At 42.3% G+C, this 23,143-nt stretch overlaps 1 protein-coding gene across 2 annotated transcripts; it reads left to right on the top strand.

Moving 5' to 3' along the window:
- Positions 1-1,254: 1,254 nt before the first annotated feature.
- On the top strand, positions 1,255-12,769 carry GINS4 (GINS complex subunit 4). 2 transcript variants are annotated; one of them, XM_003984762.5, is made up of 8 exons: positions 1,256-1,427; positions 2,108-2,222; positions 6,157-6,243; positions 7,070-7,183; positions 8,619-8,716; positions 8,883-8,971; positions 11,611-11,701; positions 11,784-12,769. In XM_003984762.5, the coding sequence occupies exons 2-8, from the start codon at positions 2,127-2,129 to the stop codon at positions 11,878-11,880; spliced, it is 672 nt and encodes a 223-aa protein (XP_003984811.1). In that variant the 5' UTR covers positions 1,256-1,427; positions 2,108-2,126; the 3' UTR covers positions 11,881-12,769. The 2 variants fall into 2 exon arrangements, with proteins under 2 accessions (XP_023108340.1, XP_003984811.1); XM_023252572.2 differs by lacking the exon at positions 6,157-6,243 and having other exon boundaries at positions 1,255-1,427.
- Positions 12,770-23,143: the final 10,374 nt, after the last annotated feature.

Genomic DNA, 23,143 nt, shown 5'->3' with positions numbered 1-23,143 from the left:
AGAAGACAAGCTCAAATGTAAATGTCCCTTCCTTTTGGAATCCCTCTTTGATGTCCCCCCAGCTTCTATAGCCCTTTGTAAATACTCCCACTCTTCCAATCAGTATATTCCATTTTCAAAACATGGTTGTAATCAGGCAGGTACTACCCACCTGTCAATTAGCCAAACTTCTTTTTCTAATATGAGTATGGCATAGGAAACATCACAAGGAAAAGAGTCTTCTGACTGCTGGGGAAGTGACACTTCAGGGGAGCAGCGACTGGCACTTTGCACAGAAAACAGAGCAGAGGGACAGAATCAGCAATTCAGAGAAAACCTGACATCACGCAAAAAATATATATATATACATACATATGCTTTTGTCCTACATTAAAGGTAGATGGGACGCCTGGGTGTCTCAGCAGGTTAAGGGACGGACTGTTGATTTCGGGTCAAGTCATGATCTCACCCTTGGTGGGATTGAACCCCATGTCGGGCTCTGCACTGACAGCGTGGAGCCTGCTTGGGATTCTTTCTCTGCCCCTCCCTGAGTGCTCTCTCTCTCTCTCTCTCTCTCTCTCTCTCTCAAAATAAATAAATAACCATTTTAAAAAATGTAGAAGGCATAGCTGTACAGTAAATGTCAAAACCTGGAGAGTGAAGCAGCTAGGATAGAAGCATAGCCTAAAGCAGCGTTCTCCAACCTCACCTGCGTTAGTTTTGCTTGGAGAGCCTGTTGAAACACCCCCAGAATTTCTGACTCAGTAGGTCTAGGTCAGGCCTGAGAATCTGCATTTCTCACGGGTTTCCCGGCAATGTTGCTGCTTGTGGTCTGGTACCACCCTTTAAGAACCACTAGCCTCAAGGTTTTTAGACCTGGACGTAGTGGCCACAGTGAAGCCCTGGCAAGAATGAAGGAACCAGAGGGCCACAAGAGCGGTGGGCAGAGAAGATGACCCAAGAGACGGAAGTGGCCTGATTTTAACAAAGCCCGTTTCTGTTGATGGCCTCCCTGCTGGCCAGGGCGTGCTCTCGGGGCATTGCATCCCAGGGACCCGAAGGCTGCCTCCGACGCACTCCCGCAGTCACGAGGCGCCCCCTCCAGACCTTCCCTGGGCGGTGTCAGACGCGAACGCACAGGAAGGCGGCCGAGCGAGGTGGGCGGGGCTCACCTCCTTTCCTGAGGCCGCAGGGCGCGCTAGACACGGAGAGCCGAGTCCCCGCCCCCGGCCGTGATTGGTCAGCGCCACCCGAGCGTGGTGACGTCGTGCGGGGGCGGTAAGTTTGGGAGAAGAGCGCGGGAGTTGAGAAGGGTCGGCTACATCCGGGAAAGGCCTTGAGATTGTCGTTCCGCCGCCAGTTGCTCCTTGGGAATCTGGGGCAGCTCCCCAAGAGTTTCCAGTACCGCCTGCTACCTCGGAGTGCCTCTCTGCCTCCCCGGTGCCCAGGTGAGCATCCAAGTGGGCGAGTGGGACATCTGGGTGTGTGTGTGTGTATGTGTGTGTGTGTGTGTGTGTGTGTGTTGGAGGAGGGGATAACTGTGCTCCTGTGGCACCGAGAGACGAGAGGAATGTGCTCACTTTCCCGGATGCTCCGAGGGCATCCTCTCGTCCCCGCCACCCACCGTCTTAGCCTTTGGGATCACTGGTCTGATGTTGCTGGGCCTTGTGGCTCTAGGAAATTAAGCATTCATTAGTTCTTCCAACAGGTTTAAGTGTCTGCTGTGAGTTAAGCACGGCGCCAAGCGCAGGAGTACACAGGTAATGATGTCCCGGTACTTAGAAGTGCCGGGGACAAAGCAGATGCGTGATTTATATTTGAACTGAAGTGAACACAGCCCGGAAGGAAAGGACTTCTACCAGGAAGACAAACAGTTACTGCCTGGTGTGATAGATGCTTGATTCGAGATGTACCTGGAAACACTTTTTAAGGGGTGACCTCTTTGGGGAACTGATACCTGACTTAAGGTTCAAAAGAAGAGGCAAAGAGTTGGAAAAATTCAAAGCCTATGAATTGACTAGCCACTGCCAAGGAGCCTCTATAACACCAGTTGTAGATATACAGTTGCCAATTATTGCAAATATATGGAAAACACATTGCAGGGTATTGGTTCTTTTATTCCCATTAGGTTCCTGGTTTCAGAGAAGATGACAGAGGAACTGGACCCCACAGCACAGGACTCTGATGGGGGTAGTGAAGAGGTGGTCCTGACTCCTGCAGAGCTCATTGAAAACCTGGAGCAGGTACGCATTAATAAAGGTGGTTATTTCACAGAGTTGCTGTGAGGGTTAAATGAAATGATATATGTAAAACACTTAGTATATTGTTTGACACAAGATAAGCACTCAATGTTAGCTGTGAGTAGTAATCTTAACAATAATCCAATAATGTAGGTGTTACTGTCCAATGTGAATCAAGTCTCTTTGACTCCAAAATGTGTGCTCTTCATCTACTACACTCGTTGCCTTATTCTTGTCTTCTCCCTTTAACAGCCCCTTTCCAGAACTGCCTCATGTTTGTTACTTTAGTATTCATTCTGTCCTACCATGCATGTTATGAGTGACAAAAGAAGGATAATTTTAAAACTGTATCCTTATATGATAATCTGTGATGATAATTAAGGAGTAATTCTTAATTTGTTTTTATATCACAGACCTTTTTGAAAATCTGGTGAAAACTGGCTCTTTTGTCCAGAATAATATATGCATACACACACATGCAGAAATTTTACATATAATTTCAGGAGATTCACAGACACCCTGAAATCTGCCCACCTAGTTTAAGAGCCCCTGTTTGTTAGGAAAGGATTCATTAAACAAAAGTCCAAAAGCACAAAGCATAAAGGAAAAAACAGATACATTCAACTGCATTAAAATTAAAAACTTTTTTTTTTTTTTTTACATCTTGATGACAGTAAAAAGACATGCTGCAAAACTGGGAGAAAATTGTTCACAATGTTAGTATCCACAGTATCTAAACAAACTTTACAAACTACTCAATAGAAAAAATGAAGTCCGGACAGGCATCTCCCAGAAGTGGAAACCCGGATGGCCAGTAATACCTTGAAAAAGATGTTCAATCTTTTTAGTGATCAGGAACATGAAGATTTAAATCCCAAGGAGATACCATTTCATACCCGTCAGATTGGCAGAAATGAAAAAGGTGAATAATATAAAGCAAGGACGTAGGGCCATTTGCACACCTGTATATGCTGTGGTGAATTGGTGCACTTTGGAAAATAATTTGTTCTTGTATTGTCAGGTTGAAAGCATACATATCTTGTGTCCTAATCATTCTACTCCCAGGGACAACCCTAGAGAAAACTTCCAGGAGACATGCACAAAACGTTAATAGTATTGCTTGCAAAAGTTAAAAACCAAAAATAGCCCAAATATCCATCAACAATAGAATGAATAAAAATCATGAGATATGTGTGTGTACACACACACACACACACACACACACACACACACACAGAGCAGGAAAAAAACCAGCAATAAAATGAGTGAAAGGTAGCTCCTGCGACAACATGGGTCACTCTCAAGAGAATAATGTAGAACAATAAAAAGTAAGTTTTTGAAGAAACGATTTATGTTAAGCTCCACCATTTGCAAAACTATTGTTCGAGGCCAAGCTTGTGGCACACACTAGTGCACTGCCGTGCCTCATCATGTTGACCATCTACCCTCTGGGACAGCCACAGGCAACCCAGGCTGGTTGCCTCTTTTGGGTACGAGGGGCTCCTTGGAAGGAAGCCTGAGGATAGTGGGGTCTGACAACACAGCCCTGGTTGGCGGAAGGTGAGCATGCCTCACATCTCGGGCCTGAAGCTCCGTTGCAGTGCCCCGAGTATGCCATGGCATGGGTCCACCACCTGGACAGCTGCCGGAGCCGGACACAGACTCGGAGGCTGCACAGCATGGCCTGAGGAGCAGCCTGACGGGCCGTTGATAAACACAGCTCCGGAAGCATGTATAGGATACTCATGAATACCTGTTTAAAAAATGATTTAAAAGTTATTACCTACAGTGCAGATTTTCTCATTTTAATGATTGTATTAGTTTGCTAAAGCTGTATAATGAAGTGCCACAGATTGGGTGGATTAAATAACAGACCTGTATTTTCTCATCTCTGGAGGCCAGAAGTCTGAAATCAAGGTGATGGCACTGTAGGTTTCTTCTGCGGCTTCTCTCCTGGGCCTGTAGATGGCCATCTTCTCCCTGTGTTTTCACATGATCTGCCATGTGTGTCTGTGTTCAGAGTTCCTCCTCTTGTAAGGACATAGGTCACTGGATTAGGGCTCACCTAATGACCTCATTTTAACTTGATTGCCTCTGTAAAGACCTTATTTCCAAATACAGGCACATTCAGAGGTGCTAGGAGTTAGGACTTGAACATATGGATTGGGGACACAATTTAGTCCATAATGATGAACAGCTTGTCATTAAAATTTTTGATCAGGAACCAGATACAGCTATTTCAAACATAGAACCTGATTGTTAAAAAAAGCCCATGGATTTAAATGTAAGTTTCTCACTAAATATATTAAAAACTTTTTTGAAGGTTTTACACTTCTGTAGATTTTCTCCTAATGTTTTATACATTTTTATCAAAATAATCTCATAATGTCAATGAGAAATCTCCCTCATATCTACCCCATTTCACCCCAGTGTATACCCAGAAAGTGCTTTCATTTTCTTTGAAATCATTGGGAATTGTTATGTAGAGATACAAACAAATGTAGTGACACTGTGGAGAAAATTAAATACTAAGGTCAGGCTAACGAATACCTTTGAAGGGGGAGGGAGACACAGAGACTTTTAAAGTAATGATAATACGTGTTAATGAAGTTCTGTGCACACAGGTATTTATATTTCCATTCATGTTGTATGTACTAAATATTACTGTACCTATTCAGTATTTAATAAAATCAGTTAAAAAGAAAAACTCCTGCTTTATTAGTCCTGTATGACAATTTGGGCTTTCCTCACGTATAATGCTACTTGAAAATACAGACTGTCGGGGAGCCTGGGTGGCTCAGTCGGTTAAGCGTCTGACTTCAGCTCAGGTCATGATCTTGCAGTCCGTGAGTTCGAGCCCCGCGTCGGGCTCTGTGCTGACAGCTCGGAGCCTGGAGCCTGTTTCAGATTCTGTGTCTCCCTCACTCTGACCCTCCCCCGTTCATGCTCTGTCTCTCTCTGTCTCAAAAATAAATAAATGTTAAAAAAAAATTAAAAAAAAAAAAGAAAATACAGACTGGTTGCAGGTGCTTGAGCATGTGAGAAACATTTTTATGATAGTACCAGTACCTAGTATTTAATAATGTGTCTTCATGGTGATAATTGGAGATGCAGAGACTCAAGGACATCAAAAGGAATAAAGTGAGCCTGATTGGCATGTAATTCTGAGCTATGCTGAAACTAAATTTCCTGTAATTGAAAGAGAAGATTAGTTTTCCTCAGTCACTTGCGGATATTTCAGTTCTCTAAGCCTTGGTAATTTCTGAAATGAACCAAGCATCTGGGCCTGAGTCATACATAAATTAAGGATTTAACCTCTTGTTCCAAAACTATTTAATAGATGAATATCCTTTTATATTGTGATCCTCTATACTTTTAGGCAGTTAGTAAATAATCTGTGTTTTCTCGTTAATAAGATAAGGATAACTGTATCCATTTCCTCTCTGATGGTATAGTGATGAATGAAAAAGTATTTGTAAATTGGCTCTAAGCTTCAAGAATGAGGAGATGTGTGGATTTATGTGTTACTTCATCTCTTACAGTAGAATGGTGCTGGTGCCCCCTGGTGGGAAGTAGCAGGTGAAGAAGTAGAAATGTGTTGTTATTTGGTGAAAGGTACAGTTTGAACACCAGGTGGTGTTACTCTCGGTAGTAGGTATCATACTGACAACATTTTTGGAATGAAGTGATTATTCTTTTTTTGTAATGTCGGTTAACTATAAGATTGTAAACACAGCCTACCTACTAAAAAAATAGAAAAGCTATCATAAACGTAGCTTGTTTTGAAAGCATTTCCAGTATTTCCAACTCACAGGCAAACAGTTTTCTTTGTCGGAAATAGCTGTGGTTTTCATGGGATATGTACAGACTCACAGGGTTATTTTGCTCCATTGTGAATGATACTGATATATATGGGGGGGGGGGCATTGTTTTTTAGGCCTGGATGAATGAAAAGTTTGCCCCTGAGCTGCTGGAAAGCAAGTCTGAAATTGTAGAATGTGTCTTGGAACAGCTAGACCACATGGTAAGAATTGCTTATGTCAGGGTTACAAAGGAAGAGAACTTTAAAAGGATTTGTCAGCATAGTGAGAGGTTGTAACCTGTTTTGTTTGTAGTCTTTTTTTGTTTGGCCCAGCCTTGTTTTGTTTTGTTTTGTTTTTAATATTGAGTTGGTTACCTACATTTATAAAGCATGAGTGTTCCTTTGAATATCTAGACATCAGCTCTCCCTGAAAAGTCTAAAACCCTGTCAATACCAGACCCACATTTCTATATGAGAACAGCTGACCAGAGCTGGGTAAGGGCAACCCCCCATTTTCATGTGCTATCTGCTCCCCACAGTCCCTAACTGCCCACCTTTCTCAGATACCTTGCCTGCCTGACCCCCACAGACACTTGAGTTTGTGGCCCTTGGCTTTCATGAGCTGAGCTTAAGTCCTTATCAGCCTCAGAGTACCTTTAAAACATTGGTATTTTATCATTTCTCAACTGGTGATTTAACACTGCTCTTGGACATTTTTTCTGCTATACTCTCTCCTTTACAATTAGACCAGAATTCTTCTAGGCCCTTCTGACTGACCATATTCAGATTTGATTCAGATGGTTGTTTTCTAAAAGTAAATGAGAATTGTTTGAACTTTTTATAATGAGCCTGTAGTCACATCTATATTATTTGTGTATGCAAATGAGAACTCTCAGGAGTTTTTTGGTTCTCCTTTGACCTAAATGTAGTCTTTGAGTCCTCAACACTGCCAGGGATGATAGTCCCTGTGGAATTGTGCAGATTAAACAAAGAAGGTCCTTAGTCTGAATATCATGTTTTTTATACACTTCATTTTCTCTTTTAACAGGAAGAAAATCTCAGGAGAGCCAAGAAAGGGGACCTGAAGGTCAGTATCCATCGAATGGAGATGGAGAGGATCCGCTATGTCCTTAGCAGCTACTTGCGATGTCGGCTCATGAAGGTTTGACATGGAGATGCCTGTGGGTGTTAAGGCAGTGCAGTTTGTAATATAGATTGAGTGTCTTGGGGGAGAAGTTGGGCTGGGGCCTGGGAGAATCCAGGGCCTGAAGGTGCGGCAAAGACCAATATCAGGGTAGCTAAAGAGTAAAGAGGACAAAAGATTATTCTGGAGAGGCATGAATGGAACATGTGTTGCACACTTCTGAGGACACATTTATAGTCTGTTTATCAGCTGTGTGGATGGTGCCCCGTTGAATTACAACATGGCAGTCCTGCGGAGTCGTTTGCATCAGTTGGCCAGGGAATAATGACCAAAGGAAAACCAGTTTCAGAAATTATTTTGTACCCATCTTGTTGCCAGTGTCAAATTGACCCTGATAACTTGACGTTCAGCTATAGTTCTGAGGTCGTCTAACTTACGTCTAACTTTGCAATGAAATTGCAAAACTTAAACTCCTTTTAACAGATAAGCGCTCATTTATCTCAGCTCCAGGTCCTTCCCATTGTCATTTCCCTACTTGCATTTCCTTCCACATTTTTTCCAAGCTTGCCTCATTGTGGACTTCATCCTTGCTAGTTATATTCTTATAATTAAGAGTCACTATTCTGTCTGCTTGTGCATTCTGTATTCATCTTTCCAGCTTTTTTATGTTCTATCTCATAGAAAACAACCTTTACAGTTACCTAGAAATGTTAAGTGATATCCCGTCTCCCTCATAAATATCATTTACAATTGTATTTTCATATTTTCTTTCATGAAAGCCTCTCATCCTTTTAATTTATTTTTATTTATTTTTTTAATGTTTATTTATTATTTTTGAGACAGAGACAGAGCATGAACAGGGGAGGGGCAGAGAGAGAGGGAGACACCGAATCCGAAGCAGGCTCCAGGCTCTGAGCTATCAGCACAGAGCCCGATGCGGGGCTCGAACTCACGGACCGCGAGATCATGACCTGAGCCAAAGTCGTATGCTTAACCGACTGAGCCACGCAGGCACCCCTCCTCTCATCCTTTTTAAATGGTCTTCCTTTTTAGAGCACTTATCTTTGCTCGGAATTCTTTGAAACCTGCCTTCTTGAAATCTTGAAAGTCTAGAAAGGGTCCTGACCATGAAGACTTGCTTTTTTTTTTTTTTTTTTAAGTGTTTATTTGATTTTTTGAGAGAGTGAGCAGGGGAGGGGCAGAAAGAGAGGGGGACAGAGGATCTGAAGTGGGCTCTGTGCTGACGGCGTGAGAGCCCAACATGGGGCTCAAACTCACGAACCACAGGATCATGACCTGAGCTGAAGTCCAGATGCTTAACTGAGCCACCCAGGCTCCCCAAGACTTGCCATTTTTTGAAGTCAATTCTAGATTAACCTCAACCCATTTCAGAAAACTAGTATATTTGACTCTTGAATCCTGACACATTTTCACGATTTTTATTTATCCTCAGATAGAGAAGTTTTTCCCTCATATCCTCGAAAAGGAGAAAACAGCACACGAAGGGGAGCTATCTAGCCTTTCTCCAGAGGAGCTGGTCTTTGCCAAACAGTGAGTAAGCAGGACACAGGGGGACTGCTTTCTTTCCCTGGCTTGTGAGCATGAGTTTTGGTGGTTGTCTCCATGGATCCGATGGCTGGGCCACTGGTGTGCGTCCACCAACCCAGCAGCTCCTGCCAGTCATGTGGTCACAGCAATTTGGATTCCTGTCTTTCAGGTACATGGCTAACACAGAGACGTACCTCAAGAATGTTGCCTTAAAGCATATGCCTCCTAACTTACAGATGGTGGACCTCTTGAGGTCAGGTGAGCAGAACGCTCTCTTTTCAGACATAGCTTCAGGTGCCTTGGAATAAGATCTTCATGTTTACTCTCAAGCCTGGAAAAGTAAGTATTGTAGATAAGCAGAAAAGGGAAGAGAGGAAGTGTTGTGCGTTAAAAACAAATCATTAAAAGCAGGTGTAAGGGTAGCCATTTCAGCATGACTTTTGTGGTCTTCAGCTTAGGCTGAAATTCTTATGACTGCCATTAAAAATGTAGACTTGCTCATGTTCAGTCATTCATTCCTTCAATCGGTATCTGCTGGGCATCCACAGCATGCTACACTCTTCTGAGACTGAGGAGGCAGGGGCTCTCACTTTTCCACAGATTCCAACCCATGCAGGGACTGCCTAGCTACCAAGGAGGAGTTAAATAGGCTAAACAGACCTTCAGTGATTGCCACTCACTTCCCAGCCACCCAGAGGAAGGGCTCCCAGTATTTTTTGTTGTGTGGGGTGTCTCATGGAAAGGGGAGCAGGGCTGAGAGCGAGAGGAGAAAGGGAAGGCAGCCGGGAGAAGGGAAACCCAGCCAAAGCTCATCTCGCACAGTCCCCCAAACATCCTGCTGAGCCAAGGGAAGGGAGTTACGGTAGTCACGCTCAACCCTGGATCAGCCAGTTGGGGACCCCTGACGTGTAGGTTAAAGTCCATGGCCCTCAGCTGTTGGCAGCTTGACATATCCCAGCAGAACCTCATCCAGCAAAATTGCGAGGCCAAATGAAACTGTTCTCTGGGATCCACCTTGTTCACAACCTGCATGTAATGTGCTGAGGCCACAAGTTCAAGTACAACTGAGCCCTGGGAATTCATCTCCCACACATCCTGTGCTGGGGGCCACTCTGTGACCCCTGTGGCAGGAGGATGGTTGCCCGGGCGTCTCAGTCAGCTCAGGCTGCTATAATGAAGTACAAAGACTGGAGGGCTTAAAAAACATTTGTTTTCTCTAGGCCAGAAGCCTGCGATTGGGGTGCTAGCAGGCTTGGTTTCCTCTGGGGCCTCCCCCATGGCTGCCGCTCTGTGCACACAAACACCTCATGTCTCCTCCTCTTATAAGGACACCAGTCAGCCTGGACTAGGCCTACCCTAATGGTCTCATTTCAGCTTAATTACCTCTTTAAAGGCTGTTTCCAAATACATTCCCATTCTGAAGGACTGGGCTTAGGGCTTCAACAAATGAGTGTTGAGGGGACACAGTGCAGCCTATGACACCAGGAGCAAGGCAGACCCATAGCAGATTTGTGGAACTCTGAAGTGGTCAGTTGGTGGACCTGCCTGAGGAAGACAAAAGCTCCAGTCCGTGTCCAGTTCGGCCACTTTTGTCTGCACCTTGGAAGAATAGGAATGAAGCAAGGACCGTATCCCTAATCATTGCCCAGCGCTATCGCATCTAGTTGATTCAAACAGCCATGAGCATGCTTCTGAATTCCTGAAACTGACTTGAACTGAATTCTACTCACTGCTGGCGGACATATTCTAAAACACTCACATGCCACTTGCCCCAGATCCCTTCCAAGGACTAGAGCCAGGCCCCCTGGAATTGGAAGCTTGCAGGGGGATCCGCCTGCCCCAGTGAAATCAGTCGTGCTTAGTTAGCCCAGGTGCCCTGAGTCCCCCTCAGACCTCTGGAGTACCGTAGACCCCACTGGCAGAGTGGGGGAAGGCATTTTGAAATCTAAGCTGGGTTCCCTAGAATGAGTAGCTGCTCAGTGGAGGCAACTGACCCTGTGAAGTTGGAGTCTCTTTGGCAGGCCCCAAACTGTGGAGCGGCCTGGGGAACCCCCTTACACCTTTGAGCCAATTATCCTGAACCCCCACCTGTGGGTGAGGGAATCAAGGGCAACATGAATGCTGAGCTAGCCTCTTAGAACTGAGAGTTATCCAGTAGGTTCTCAGAACCTGCAGCTGATGGGAGTCCTCTGGGCACACATGGAGCTCTGGGAAGTGAAGAGCTGTCGAGTGACCCAGCACAGGGCACCTCCTTACATGAAATGTTGGCTGATGGGTGGAAGAGGCAACAGCCTCTTACCCTGTAATCAGCCAGTGAAGGACCACTTACGGTGAAAGCCTGTATTCCGTAGTCTGACATTCAAGACTATCCCATCACCCAGTCTTTTTCATTCTCCCTCCTCCCACTCCCTTGTATAAAAATATTGCTCCCTAGATTTATACACTCTGTCCTCCCAGAACGTCATGTATATTTCTACCTTGGCCCTTGGTATTACCTCCCAGGCTCACTTTCCCTCATTAAGTCTGCATTGACTCCTTTCTCCCCACTTCCCTGAGTGAATGTGCCACCACTGTGAGGCTTTATCAGATGCTGCTGGTAGCCCTTTCCAAAGAGACCACGTGTTACGCTTGCTTGTGTCTTCCATGGTGTGTGGCGGGATTCCCAGCACATTTTACATATTGTCATCTATTGCACAAGCTGTTGCTGTGTGAAACCATGGATGGGAAGCGTGCTGTTTCCATAAAGAGCCAGATATCTCCTCAAAGTTACCCCTCCCCCAAAATGCTTTCACATCAGGGGTCCCTTAGTGTTCGGGACAGTTAATCCCAGCAACTTTCCCATATTGATCTTGTGAGCTGCTGAACATTTTCTGACTGCATTATCATTTTTCTGGCAGTTCCCAAACCAGATCTAGATTCATATGTGTTTCTGAGAGTAAAAGAACGACAGGAAAACATACTGGTAGAACCAGAAACAGACGAGCAGAGGTGAGTCCTTGACCATGGGAAATCTTACTCCATTGGGGCACCAGCTCAGCTCTGTGGATACATTTTTTTCCTTCTTTTTCAGGGACTATGTGATTGACTTGGAGGAAGGCTCACAGCACTTGATCCGTTATAAAACCATTGCACCTCTGGTGGCTTCTGGAGCTGTTCAGTTGATTTAAAATCAAAAATAAATAAACAAGAATGATGGGCTGGAACCTTAAAGGAAATATTTAGAAACTTCTTCCCACTTTGTCTCTCAGGACAGCAGATCTCCTCCGCAGTGCTGTGGATCCCTTGGGCATTGAGAAGGAGCTCAAGGACCTACCTGGCCACACAACCTGACTGCTGTTTTAGCCACAGTCAGTAGATGGAGCCATCGCTCTGCTGATTCCACGTGCTGGGCAGGGACCTGGAGATTCTCCCTTTATGCGCCTGTTCCAACAGAAGATAAAATATCTTCTAGGGTATCTCACTAGATTGTGTGAAGTAACCTTCTGAAACCTCTCATGTTGGACTTATAATAGTTTCTGTCCTGGCTAACTGAGAATCACAACTAAACCAATAAACTCTGTTTTGTGGCAGAAGGAGCCTCGGGGCAGTTCTCATTTTGTAGCCTAATGAAGGATGTTCTCCCTGCTGCTAAGCTGCAGCCCTTCCCTGAATCTCAGGCAGCTTGGCCAAGCCACGCTCCAGGCCATCTGGCCATTCTTGGCCAGGAATGTTAACAGCAACATTAACTATCCTATCTTGTGACCTCAGCAGCGTTTCTGTTTTTAGCTCTACTTTCTCAAGGGAAGTGGATGAAATTGAACTAATATGAGGGGTGAGTGTCACAGGGATACCTGAAGGGAGGATGTAGAGACAGTGAATGAATCGTCTTTTCCTTGAAACATGAGAAAAAGGAACCTGCATTCCAGTCCTTTCTTGCTGACGAGAAGGCAGCAGATTTTCATTTATATGATGTAGGCTTTTAGAGTAATCGATGTAATATGGATATCGTTTCCAAGAGAAATCACAAAGTGGAAGCAAGGAAGGTTTTATTCATTAATAAAAACATTTTCTATTTCATGCAGTGCTTTGTTTTTTCCACAGTGACTTTACCCTCTTCAGCCATTTATAAAACAAATATGTATTGAGCATACAGTGTGCCAGCACAGTTCAAGGCACTGAGGCTCCAACCCAGAATAAGACAGTCGCTGTCACTGTTCACATGGGATAAGTGCTTTGCAGAGGATTGGAACAGGGTGACTCCCTAGAGAGTAACTAGATTGGGGTTAAGAGGTTCTCACCGAATTCAGTGAATCTCACTGAATTAGGCTGAGACCTGAACACCAAGAAGGAGCCAGACACGCAGATCAAAAGGAAGGTCATTCCCAGCAGAGAAAATAGATTGTACAAAAGCTCTGAGGCAGAAATGAGCTCTGGCCGCAGTCAGTGTGCCCAGAACACAATGGGCAAAATGGAAAATGGTACACAGGAGGGTCTGAGGAGCAGGCTGGGCCCAGATCATGTAGGGCTTTGTTAGCAAGGATCCCTGTTGGCCCTCACAGCAGTCCTGAGAAGGAGACCGGGCTGGTAGTAAGTCATAGGTGGAAAGTGGATGTTCAGTGGTAAGTCTGAGACGAACCCATGTGCCCCTCCTGATCACATGTACGCAGGCTCACTCCCCATGGCCTCCCTTGCACTGAGCAGCCTACAGAGGGATGTGGGCTATGACACTATTAGCCAGAACAGTGCCTCCGGAGTCTTAATATGAACACCAATTGCCCAGAGATCGTTTTAGATGCCGACTCCGATTCAGGAAGACTGGGGTGGGGCTGGAGTTCTGCCTTCCTGAGCAGCTCACAGGCTATGCTGTTGCTACTGATCCAGGAGCCGTGCTTTTGAGTAGCAGGGCTCTACGTCATCACCGGCTCCTGCCCTGAACGTGCCAGGCCACACGGAGGAGTTCAAGGTCTCAACGAAAGCCACAGAGTGAATTGCTCCATTTCCTAGGCCCCCTCTTTAAAGGAAGACTGGTTTAAATCAGTCATTTGAAGGTAAAGGGAAGTTCGGTTTCAAAACCAAGTAGCAAAGGAAGTGAAGTGGCTTAGTGTGACATTGACTTCAACTTTTCCACTTCGTATTTTGTTCTATTGATAAAAACTCATCATGGACGCATGACGTGTTGTCTTCAAATAATTGCATCATACCTCATCCTAAGCTTGTTGTTAGCAAACTGGCTTTTCCCGAGAAGTGCCTACAGATCTGCAGGCACTTCTCAGGAAAAGCCAGTTTGCCAGCAATACTCATGCTTCAGCTGTGACCTTGAGACGAGGTCAGCTGTATTTACTCTGTGTGCAGGCCCCAGCCAGCAACGTGACTTTAGTGCCATCCTCGTATATGCATCAAACTTCCTTCTGTGATGTACACGAGTTGACCATAGAGCTTTCAGAGCACATTGTTAGGCAAGCACCTTATATAGCAATTTTAATATAATTTTTCATGGGAGGCTAAAATTCCAAATATCTAGATTTCCTCAGAAATTCACTTTTTTTCTATATTGTAAAATACACATTCAATTTCCCATCTTAGCTATTTCTTTTTTTTTTTTTCAACGTTTATTTATTTTTGGGACAGAAAGAGACAGAGCATGAACGGGGGAGGGGCAGAGAGAGAGGGAGACACAGAATCGGAAACAGGCTCCAGGCTCCGAGCCATCAGCCCAGAGCCTGACGCGGGGCTCGAACTCACGGACCACGAGATCGTGACCTGGCTGAAGTTGGACGCTTAACCGACTGCACCACCCAGGCGCCCCTCATCTTAGCTATTTCTAAGTGTACCACTCAGTGCATTAAATCCATTTATATTGTCCAGCCATCACCACTGTTCATCTCTAACTTTTTATCTTGTAAACCTGGACCTCTATACCTATTTAACAATAGCTCCCTGTTATCCCCTTCCCCCCAGCCCCTGAAAACCACCGTTCTACTTTGTACTACTTTGCATTATACTTTGTGCCAATTTGTACAACACGGATGTACAAATATCTCTTTGAGGGGTGACTGGGTGGTTCAGTTGGTTAAGCGTCTGACTTCGGCTCAGGTCATGATCTCGCGGTTCATGAGCTCAAGCCCCATGTCGGGCTCTGTGCCGACAGCTCAGAGCCTGGAGCCTGCTTCGGATTCTGTGTCTCTCTCTCCCTTTCTGCCCCTCCCCCGTTCACACTCTCTCTCCCTCTCTCTCTCTCTCTCAAAAATAACCATTAAAAAAAATTTTCTTTAATCTCTTTGAGACCCTGTTTTTAATTCTGTATACCCAGAAGTTGAATTGCTGGATCATATGGTAATTCTATTTAACACTTTGGAAATGTTATGCTGCTTTCCAGACCAGCTGTACTATTTTACATTCCCACCAACAGTGTGGAAGACTTCCACTTTCTCTACATCCTCACGCTGTTTTCCATTTTTGTTTTATTTTTTGTTTTATCTTTTTAAGTTTATTTATTTTGAGAGAGGGAGAGAAAGAGAAAGAGAAAGAGAACAAGCAGGGGAGGGGCAGAGAGAGAGAGAGAATCCCAAACAAGCTCCACACTGTCTGCGTGGAGCCCGATGAGGGGCTTTGAGCCACTAGATCATGCCCTGAGCTGAAACCAAGAGTGTGACACTTAAACGACTGAGCCATCCGGGCACCACTCCATTTTTGTTTTATAATGGCCATTCAAATGGGTGTGCAGTGGTATCTCATAGTTTTGATTTGCATTTCCCTAATTGTTGTTGATGTTGAGCATCTTTTCATGTACTATTCCTGTATCTTCTCTAGAGAAATGGCTATTCAAGTTCTCTAACCATTTATTTTTAGTTTACTTTTTAAGTTTATTTATTTATTTTGAGAGAGAGGGAGAGAGAGAGAATCCTAAGCAGGCTGGCACTGTCAGCATGGAGCTTGACGAGGGGCTCAAACCCACAAACCATGAGATCATGACCTGAGCCAAAATCAAGAGTTGGATTCTCAACCAAATGAGCCACCCAGGCACCCCTCTTCACCCATTTTTTTAATTGGGTTGTTGGTTTTTTTTGTTGCTGAGTTTTAGGAGTTCTCTCTGTATTCTGGATATTAACCCCTTATCAGACATATGATTTGCAAACTTTTTCTCCCATTCTATGGGTTGCCTTTTTACTCTGTGAATAATGTCTTTTGATGCACACAGTTTTAAAATTTTCATGAGGTCTACTTTGTCAATTTTTTCTTTTGTTACCTGTGCCTTTGGTGTCACATACAAGAAATCATTGTGAAATCCAATGTCATGAAGCTTCTCTTGTATGTTTTCAGAGTTTTATTGTTTTAGGGATTATGTTTAGGTCCTTGATTTATTTTGAGTCAATTTTCTATATATGGAGTTAGGTAAGGGTTCAACTTCTTTTTTTTTTTTTTTTTTTTTTTTTTTTTTGCTTGTGGATATCCAGTTTTCCCCCCACCATTTATTGAAAAGACTGTCCTTTTCCCATTGAATGGAAAAAATCATTTGACCATATATGTGAGGGTCGATTTCCGGGCTCTGTATTCTGTTCCACTGGTCTATATGTCTGGCTTTATGCCAATACCACACTATTTTGATTACTACAGCTTTATAGTAAGTTTAGACATCAAAGAAGTGTGAATCCTTCAGTTTTGTTCTTTTTCAAGACTGTTTTCATTATTTGGGGTTTTCTTGAGATTACATATGAGTTTTGGATGTATTTTTTCTATTTTTGCAAAAAATGTTGGGATTTTGATAGAGATTATATTGAATCTGTAGATCACGTTAGGTAGTATTAACATTTTAACAATATTAAGTCTTCAAGTCCATGAACGTGGAGTGTGTTTTCATTTACTTATGTCTTTAATTTCTTGCAGCAATGCTGTTTAGTTTTCATTACACAAGGTTCTCATCTCCTTGGTTAATTCCTAAGTATTGTATTCTTTATGATGCTATTGTAAATGGAACTGTCTTTATAACTTTTCATTGTCTGCATATAGAAATGTGACTGTTTTTTTGTGTGTCTGACTTTGTATCCTGCACTTTGCTGAATTCATGTATCAGTTCTAACAGCTTTTTTGCGAAGTCTAAGGTTTTCTACATATAATATCATATTATCTGCAAAGAGAGATCATTTGACTTCTTCCTTTCCAATTTGGCTACCTTTTATTTATTTCTTTTTCTTGCCTAATTGCTCCAGCTAGAACTTCCAGTACTGTGTTAAATACAAGCGGTAGAAGCGGTGATCCTTGTCTAGTTCCTGATCTTAGAGGAAAAGCTTTCAGTCTTTCACCATTTAATATGGTGTTTGCTGTGGCTTTTATTATGCAGAGGTAGTTTACTTCTCTTCCTGTTTTGTTGAGTGTTTTTATCCAGAAGGGGTGTTGAATTTTGTCAAATGCTTTTTCTGTATTAATTGAGATGATCTTATGGCTTTTTTACTTCATTTTGTTGGTGTGGCCTATTACAATGATCAAGTTCATATATTGACCCATTCCTGTATCCCAGGAATAAATTCCACTTGGTCATTGTATATAATCCTTTTTGCATCAGTGTTTGTAAGGAGCATTGGTCTGTACTTTTCTCGTAGTGTCTTTGTCTGGCTGTCTTTGTCTTGTAGTGTCTTGTAGTGTCTTTGTCTGTCTTTTCTTGTAGTGTCTTTAGGTTATGCTAGCCTCAATGAATGAGTAAGGAAATGTTCTCTCCTCCTCCATATTTTGGAAAAATTTGGTAAAGATTGGTGTTACTTTTTTTTTTTTGAGAGAGAGAAGGAGAGAGAGAGCATGAGCAGGGGAGGGACAGAGGGAGAGGGAGACAGAATCTGAAGCAGGCTCCAGGCTCTGAGCACAGAGCCCTCTGCGGGGCTTGAACTCATGAACCACGAGATCATGACCCGAGCTGAAGTCGGATGCTCAACCAACAGAGACACCTAGGCACCCCAGTATTAATTTTTCTTTAATTGTTTGGTAGGAATCACCAGTGAAGCCATCAAGTTCAGGACTTTTTCTGATTTGAAGATTTTTTGTTACATATTCAGTCACCTTACCAGTTATAAGTTGGTTCAGGTTTTCTATTTCTTCATGATTTAGTCTTGGTAGATTTTGTGTTTCTAAGAATGTGTCCATTTCATCTGGGTTATCCAATTTTGGTGTACAATTATTCAGGTACTCTCTTATAATCCTTTTTATTTTTCTAGAATCGGTAGTAATGTCCCACTTCTTTTTCTGATTTTAGTAATCTGAGTCTTTTCTCTCTCTCTCTCTCATCTAGGCAAAGATTTGTCAATTTTATTGATCTTTTTGAAGAACCAACTTTTGGCTCTATTGATTTCCTCTGTTGTTTTTCTATTCTATATTTAATTTCTCTCTTCTCCAGTCCTTACTATTTCCTTCCTTTTGCCAGCTTTGGGTTTAGTTTGTTCTTCTTTTCCTAGTTTCCTAGGTTGTAAAGTTAGGTTTTTGATTTGAGAACTTTTTTGTTTTTAATGTAAACATTTATGGCTATAAATTTTCCCATTAGCACTTCTCTTGCTACATCTCATCTTTGGTATGTTGTGTTTTCACTTTTCACTTATATCTGTTTTCTAATTTCCTTTATGATTTTTAATTCGAGCCATTTGTTGTTTAATCATGTATTGTTTAACTTATACAATTTTGTGAAATTTTCAGCTTTACTTTAAAAAAATTTCTTTTCAACATTTACTTATTTTTGAGAGAAAGAGAGAGAGAGAGAGAGAATGCGAGTGCAAGAAGGGCAGAGAGAGGGAGACAGAGGATCCGAGTCTCACAGCACAGAGCCTAATGCAGGGCTTGAACTCAAGAACCATAAGATCATGACCTAAGCTGAAGTCAAGAGTTGGCCGCTTAACTGACTGAGCCACCCAGGCTCCCCTCAGCTTCACTTTTGTTATTGATTTATAACTTTATCCTGTTGTGGTCAGAGAAAATGCTTTGTATGGTATCCATCTTTTTACATCTAATGAGACTTAATTGGTGGCCTAAAATGTGGTCTATTCTGGAAAATGTTTATGTGTACTTGAGAAGAATATGTATGCTACTGTTGGGTAGAGTGTTCTGTATATGTCTGTTAGATCCAGTTGGTTTATTGTGTTTAAGTCCTCTGTTTCCTTACATAACTTCTGTTTGTTCTGTTCATTATTGTGGGGGGAGGCACTGAAGTCTTCAGCCGTTATTGTAAAACTGTCTGTTTCTCCCTTCAATTCTTGCTTCATATATTTTTCATGGTCAGTCATTAGATGTACAAATATTTTTAACTGTTACATCTTCTTGCTGTATTGAACCTTTTATTAATATATAATGTTCTTCTTTGTCTCTCATAAACTTTTGTGATTTAAAGTCTGTTTTGTCTTGGGGCGCCTGGGTGGTTCAGTCTATTAAGTGCCCAGCTCTTGATTTCAGTTCAGGTCATGATCTCATGGTCATGAGATCAAGTCCCATGTCAGGCTCCATGCCCAGCATAGAACCTGCTTAAGAGTCTCTTTCTCCCTCTCCCTTTCCCCCTCCCCGACTTGTGGGTATGTATGTGCTCTCTCTCAAAAAATATAAAAATACTCTATTTTGTCTGATATTGCCATAGCCACCTGTGCTCCCTTTTGATTAGTATTCACATGGAATATCTTTTTCTATCCTTATCCTTCCAGCCTGTTCATGTCTTTGAACCTCAAGTGAGCTTCTCTTGGACAGCATATAGTTGGGGGTCATGTGTTTTTATCCATTCTGCCAATCTTTCAATTGGAGGTTTTAATCTATTTACAAATTTAAAGTAATTACTGATTAGTTCTATCATTGTGCTGTTTGTTTTCTATATGCCCTGCAGCCATTTTGTCCTTTATTTCCTGTCCTTCTTTTGTGTTTAGTTGATTTTTTTTTTTTATTTTTGCAATGAAATGTTTGAATTCCTTTAGGGGCACCTGGGTGGCTCAGTCAGTTAAGCATCCGACTTCAGCTCAGGTCATGATCTCGTGGTTTGTGAGTTTGAGTTCCGCATCGGGCTCTGTGCTGACAGCTCAGAGCCTGGAACCTGCTTTGGATTCTGTCTCCCTCTCTCTCTGCCCCTCCCCTACTCATGCTCTCTCTCTTTCTCTCTCTCTCTCTCTCTCTCATAAATAAACATTAAAAACAAATAAATTCTTTTATTATTTCCTTTTGTGTATATTCTATAGCTACTTTGTGGTCATCATGTGGATTACATTTAATATCCAAGAGTTAAAATACTCTAATTTTAATTCATACCAGTTTAACTTCAATAACATAAAAACTTTGCTTATTTGCAGCTCTGTCTCGTCCCTTTCAGTTGTTGGTGTCACAGAATTACATCTTTATACACTGTGTGCCAAAAAACATAAACTCATAATTCATTTAAATTCATTAGTCTCCTAAATTATGTAGGAAGCAAGATTTGTTGATACAAACCAAAGTTACAGTAATACCGGCTTTTACACTAGAACTCAGGGGTTTTTTTATTTTTTTTTAACATTTATTTATTATTTAGAGACAGAGCGTGGACATGGGAGGGGCAGAGAGAGGGGGACACACAAAATTTGAAGCAGGCTCCAGGCTCTGAGCTGTCAGCACAGAGACTAACATGAGACTTGAACTCATGAGCCATGATATCATGACCTGAGCCAAAGTCGGACACTTAACTGAGCCACCCAGGCACCCCTAACTCAGGTTTTCTCTTAAAATATATCTCTTATATCATGTAGAAAACAAAATGTACAGTTATAAACCATTATCACAATAATACTAGCTTTTATAATTGCCCATGTTTCCTTTATTAGATTTTTATCTCTCCATGTAGTTTTGAGTTACTATCTAGTGTCCTTTCATTTCACCTTGCAGGACTCCCTTGAGCATTTCTTGCAAGGCAGGTCTAGAGGTCACAAACTCCCTCAGCTTTTGCTTACCTGGGAGTGTCACAATTTCTCCCTCACTTTTGAAGAACAGTTTTGCTGGATATAGGATTGGTTGACATTTTTTTTTTTCTCTTAGCATTTTAAATATGTTGACCCACTGTCTTCTGGCTCTGAAATTTCTGATGAGAAATCTATTCATAATCTTATTGAAGATCCCTTGTTATATGATGATTTGCTTCTCTTTTGCACCTCTCAAGAGTCTCTGTCTTTGGCCTTTGAAAGTTTAATTAGAATGAGTCTTAGTGTGGGCCTCTTTAAATTCATCTTACTTGGAGTTTGTTGACCTTCTTGGATATTGATATTTATGCCTTTCATCAAATTTGGGAAGTTTTCAGCCATTATTTCTTCAAATGTTCTCTCCATTTCAGTCTCTTTTTTTCTGGGATGCCCATGATATGTACATTGGTCCTCTCAATGGCATCATGTCCCACAGGTCCCTTAGGTTTTGTTCACTTTCCTTCAATTTTTTTTCCTCTTCCTTGGCCTCAATAATTTCCATTGGCCTGTCTTCAATTTACTGAATCTTTCTTCTGCTGTTCAAATCTGCCTTTGAATCTGCCAGTTAATTTTTCGTTTTAGTTATTGAAATTTTCAGCTCCAGAGTTTCTTTTTGGCTTCTTTTTAGGTTTTCTTTTCTTTTTTTTTTTAAGTTTATTTATTTTTAAAAGAGAGAGAGAGACAGAGCACAAGTGGGGGAGGGGCAGAGAGAGAGGGAGACACATAATCCAAAGTAGGCTCCAGGCTCTGAGCTGTCAGCACAGAGCCCGACACAGGGCTAAACTCACGAACCATGATATCATGACCTAAGCCAAAGTCAGAGGCTTAACCAACTGAGCCACCCAGGCACCCTTCTTTTTAAGTTTTCTGTTTCTCTGATATTTCCATTTTGTTCACACATCATTTCTTGACTTTCCACACATCTTCTTCTAGTTCTCTGAGCACCTTTAAGACAATTTTAAAGTCTTTGGCTAGATTATCATTAGGTCTTTTTCAGGGACAGTTTCTGTTAACTTATTTTTTCCTTTGAATACGTCATACTTTCCTGTTTCTTTGTGTACCTTGTGATTTCATGTTGAACACTGGACATTTGAAACTAAAGATGTGGTAACTCTGTAAATCAGACTCTCTCTTTTCCCCAAGGCTTGCTAGTTTTGTTATTGTTTGTTTTTATAGGTTTTGCTTTTCTGTTTGTTTTAAGCTGTCTCAGTGCCAGGGAGCACCCTGGGGTGTAAACTTTAGGTCTTCGCAGGTCTTTTCTGAACTTTCCCCTGGGCATGTGTGGTCACTTTCTAATCTTCCCTGTATATGCAATTAGTTTTTAATGCCCTAGTCTTTAAGTATGGCTCCTTAACAGGGAAAAAGTGAAAAATAAAAGGGGAAAGAAAAGGTATCAGCCCTTTAAATCCCTGAAAAGTCACCTCAACCAGAGGGAAAGGGGCTTGCAACAATATGGGGAGGTTCTGTAATGGCTGCCTGCCTCTTTGTACCTCTGGGATCAGAAGAACCAATCACCATCAGAGCACAGAGCCCCCTATATTTAGATTTCAGGGTCCTTTTTGCCCATCCTAGCTCCCATCAGCTGAGTGCAAGCTGCTCCAGGGACACTTGTACAGCCACCTACCACATGACTAGGAGTGAAGGATGGGTAGCTGCTACTGAGCTAAGAACTGAAACTGACCAAAATCAACTGCAGTTTACCATCGGAGTCTTCTCCTGGAAGTTGCAAGCCTTCAATAGTTCCCAGAGTTCCAAATAGTTACAAAAGACCCATTCTGCCCATGCAATAGTTGTCTAGGCAGAGAGACAGTTTCCTGGTGCTTCCTACTTCACGATCTTCCCAGAAATGCTCTGAGGATTGATCTCTTTAAATGTATCTAATAAACTAGTTCTGAAAATACCCTCACTTATCAAAACAACTTCATTTTTTAAAAACCAAAATCAGTATTCTTTACTTAACAGCTTGGTTTCAAATAACATAGCTGTTTCAAGTGAATATCTCTCCCATGGCTGAAAAACTACTGAGTGTTGTGAAAATTAATAAAGGAAAACCTCACTGAAGCAGAGTTGGGAGGCCAGGAAAAAGAGCAGTACCATAGACACCAACAGAAGAGTCCCCAACAGGCAAGAATCATCAATTCCAAGTCCCAATAGGGAAAGATGGACACTGCATCTCCCACAAGAAATCTACCCCTGCAACTCAGCCGACGAGGAACTGTCATCACCCTGAACTCTTGCTTTTCTCCAATAGACTTTCGTTCAAAACAACCCCTTCCAGCTTTCTCCTTCTCCATAATACCACATTCCTCTCCTTTCTTTGTCAGACATGCCTATGGTTTTCCCATAGATTGCATGTTCCAAATGATAATTCTCTTGTCATTCTTGAGTAAACCCATTTTTGCTGGTAAAATAACTATTTTTACTTTTTTAAGATTAACAGGGTATTCAAAGAAATGTAGTATAGATTCTGAATGCAATGATAATAATATGTTTATCAAGTATTTACTATGAG

The sequence above is a fragment of the Felis catus genome, chromosome B1, assembly GCF_018350175.1.
Source record: "Felis catus isolate Fca126 chromosome B1, F.catus_Fca126_mat1.0, whole genome shotgun sequence".
NCBI classification, from domain to species: Eukaryota; Metazoa; Chordata; class Mammalia; order Carnivora; family Felidae; genus Felis; species Felis catus.
Note: the sequence above shows the minus strand (reverse complement) of the source record. Positions and strands in the feature narration are given on the sequence as shown.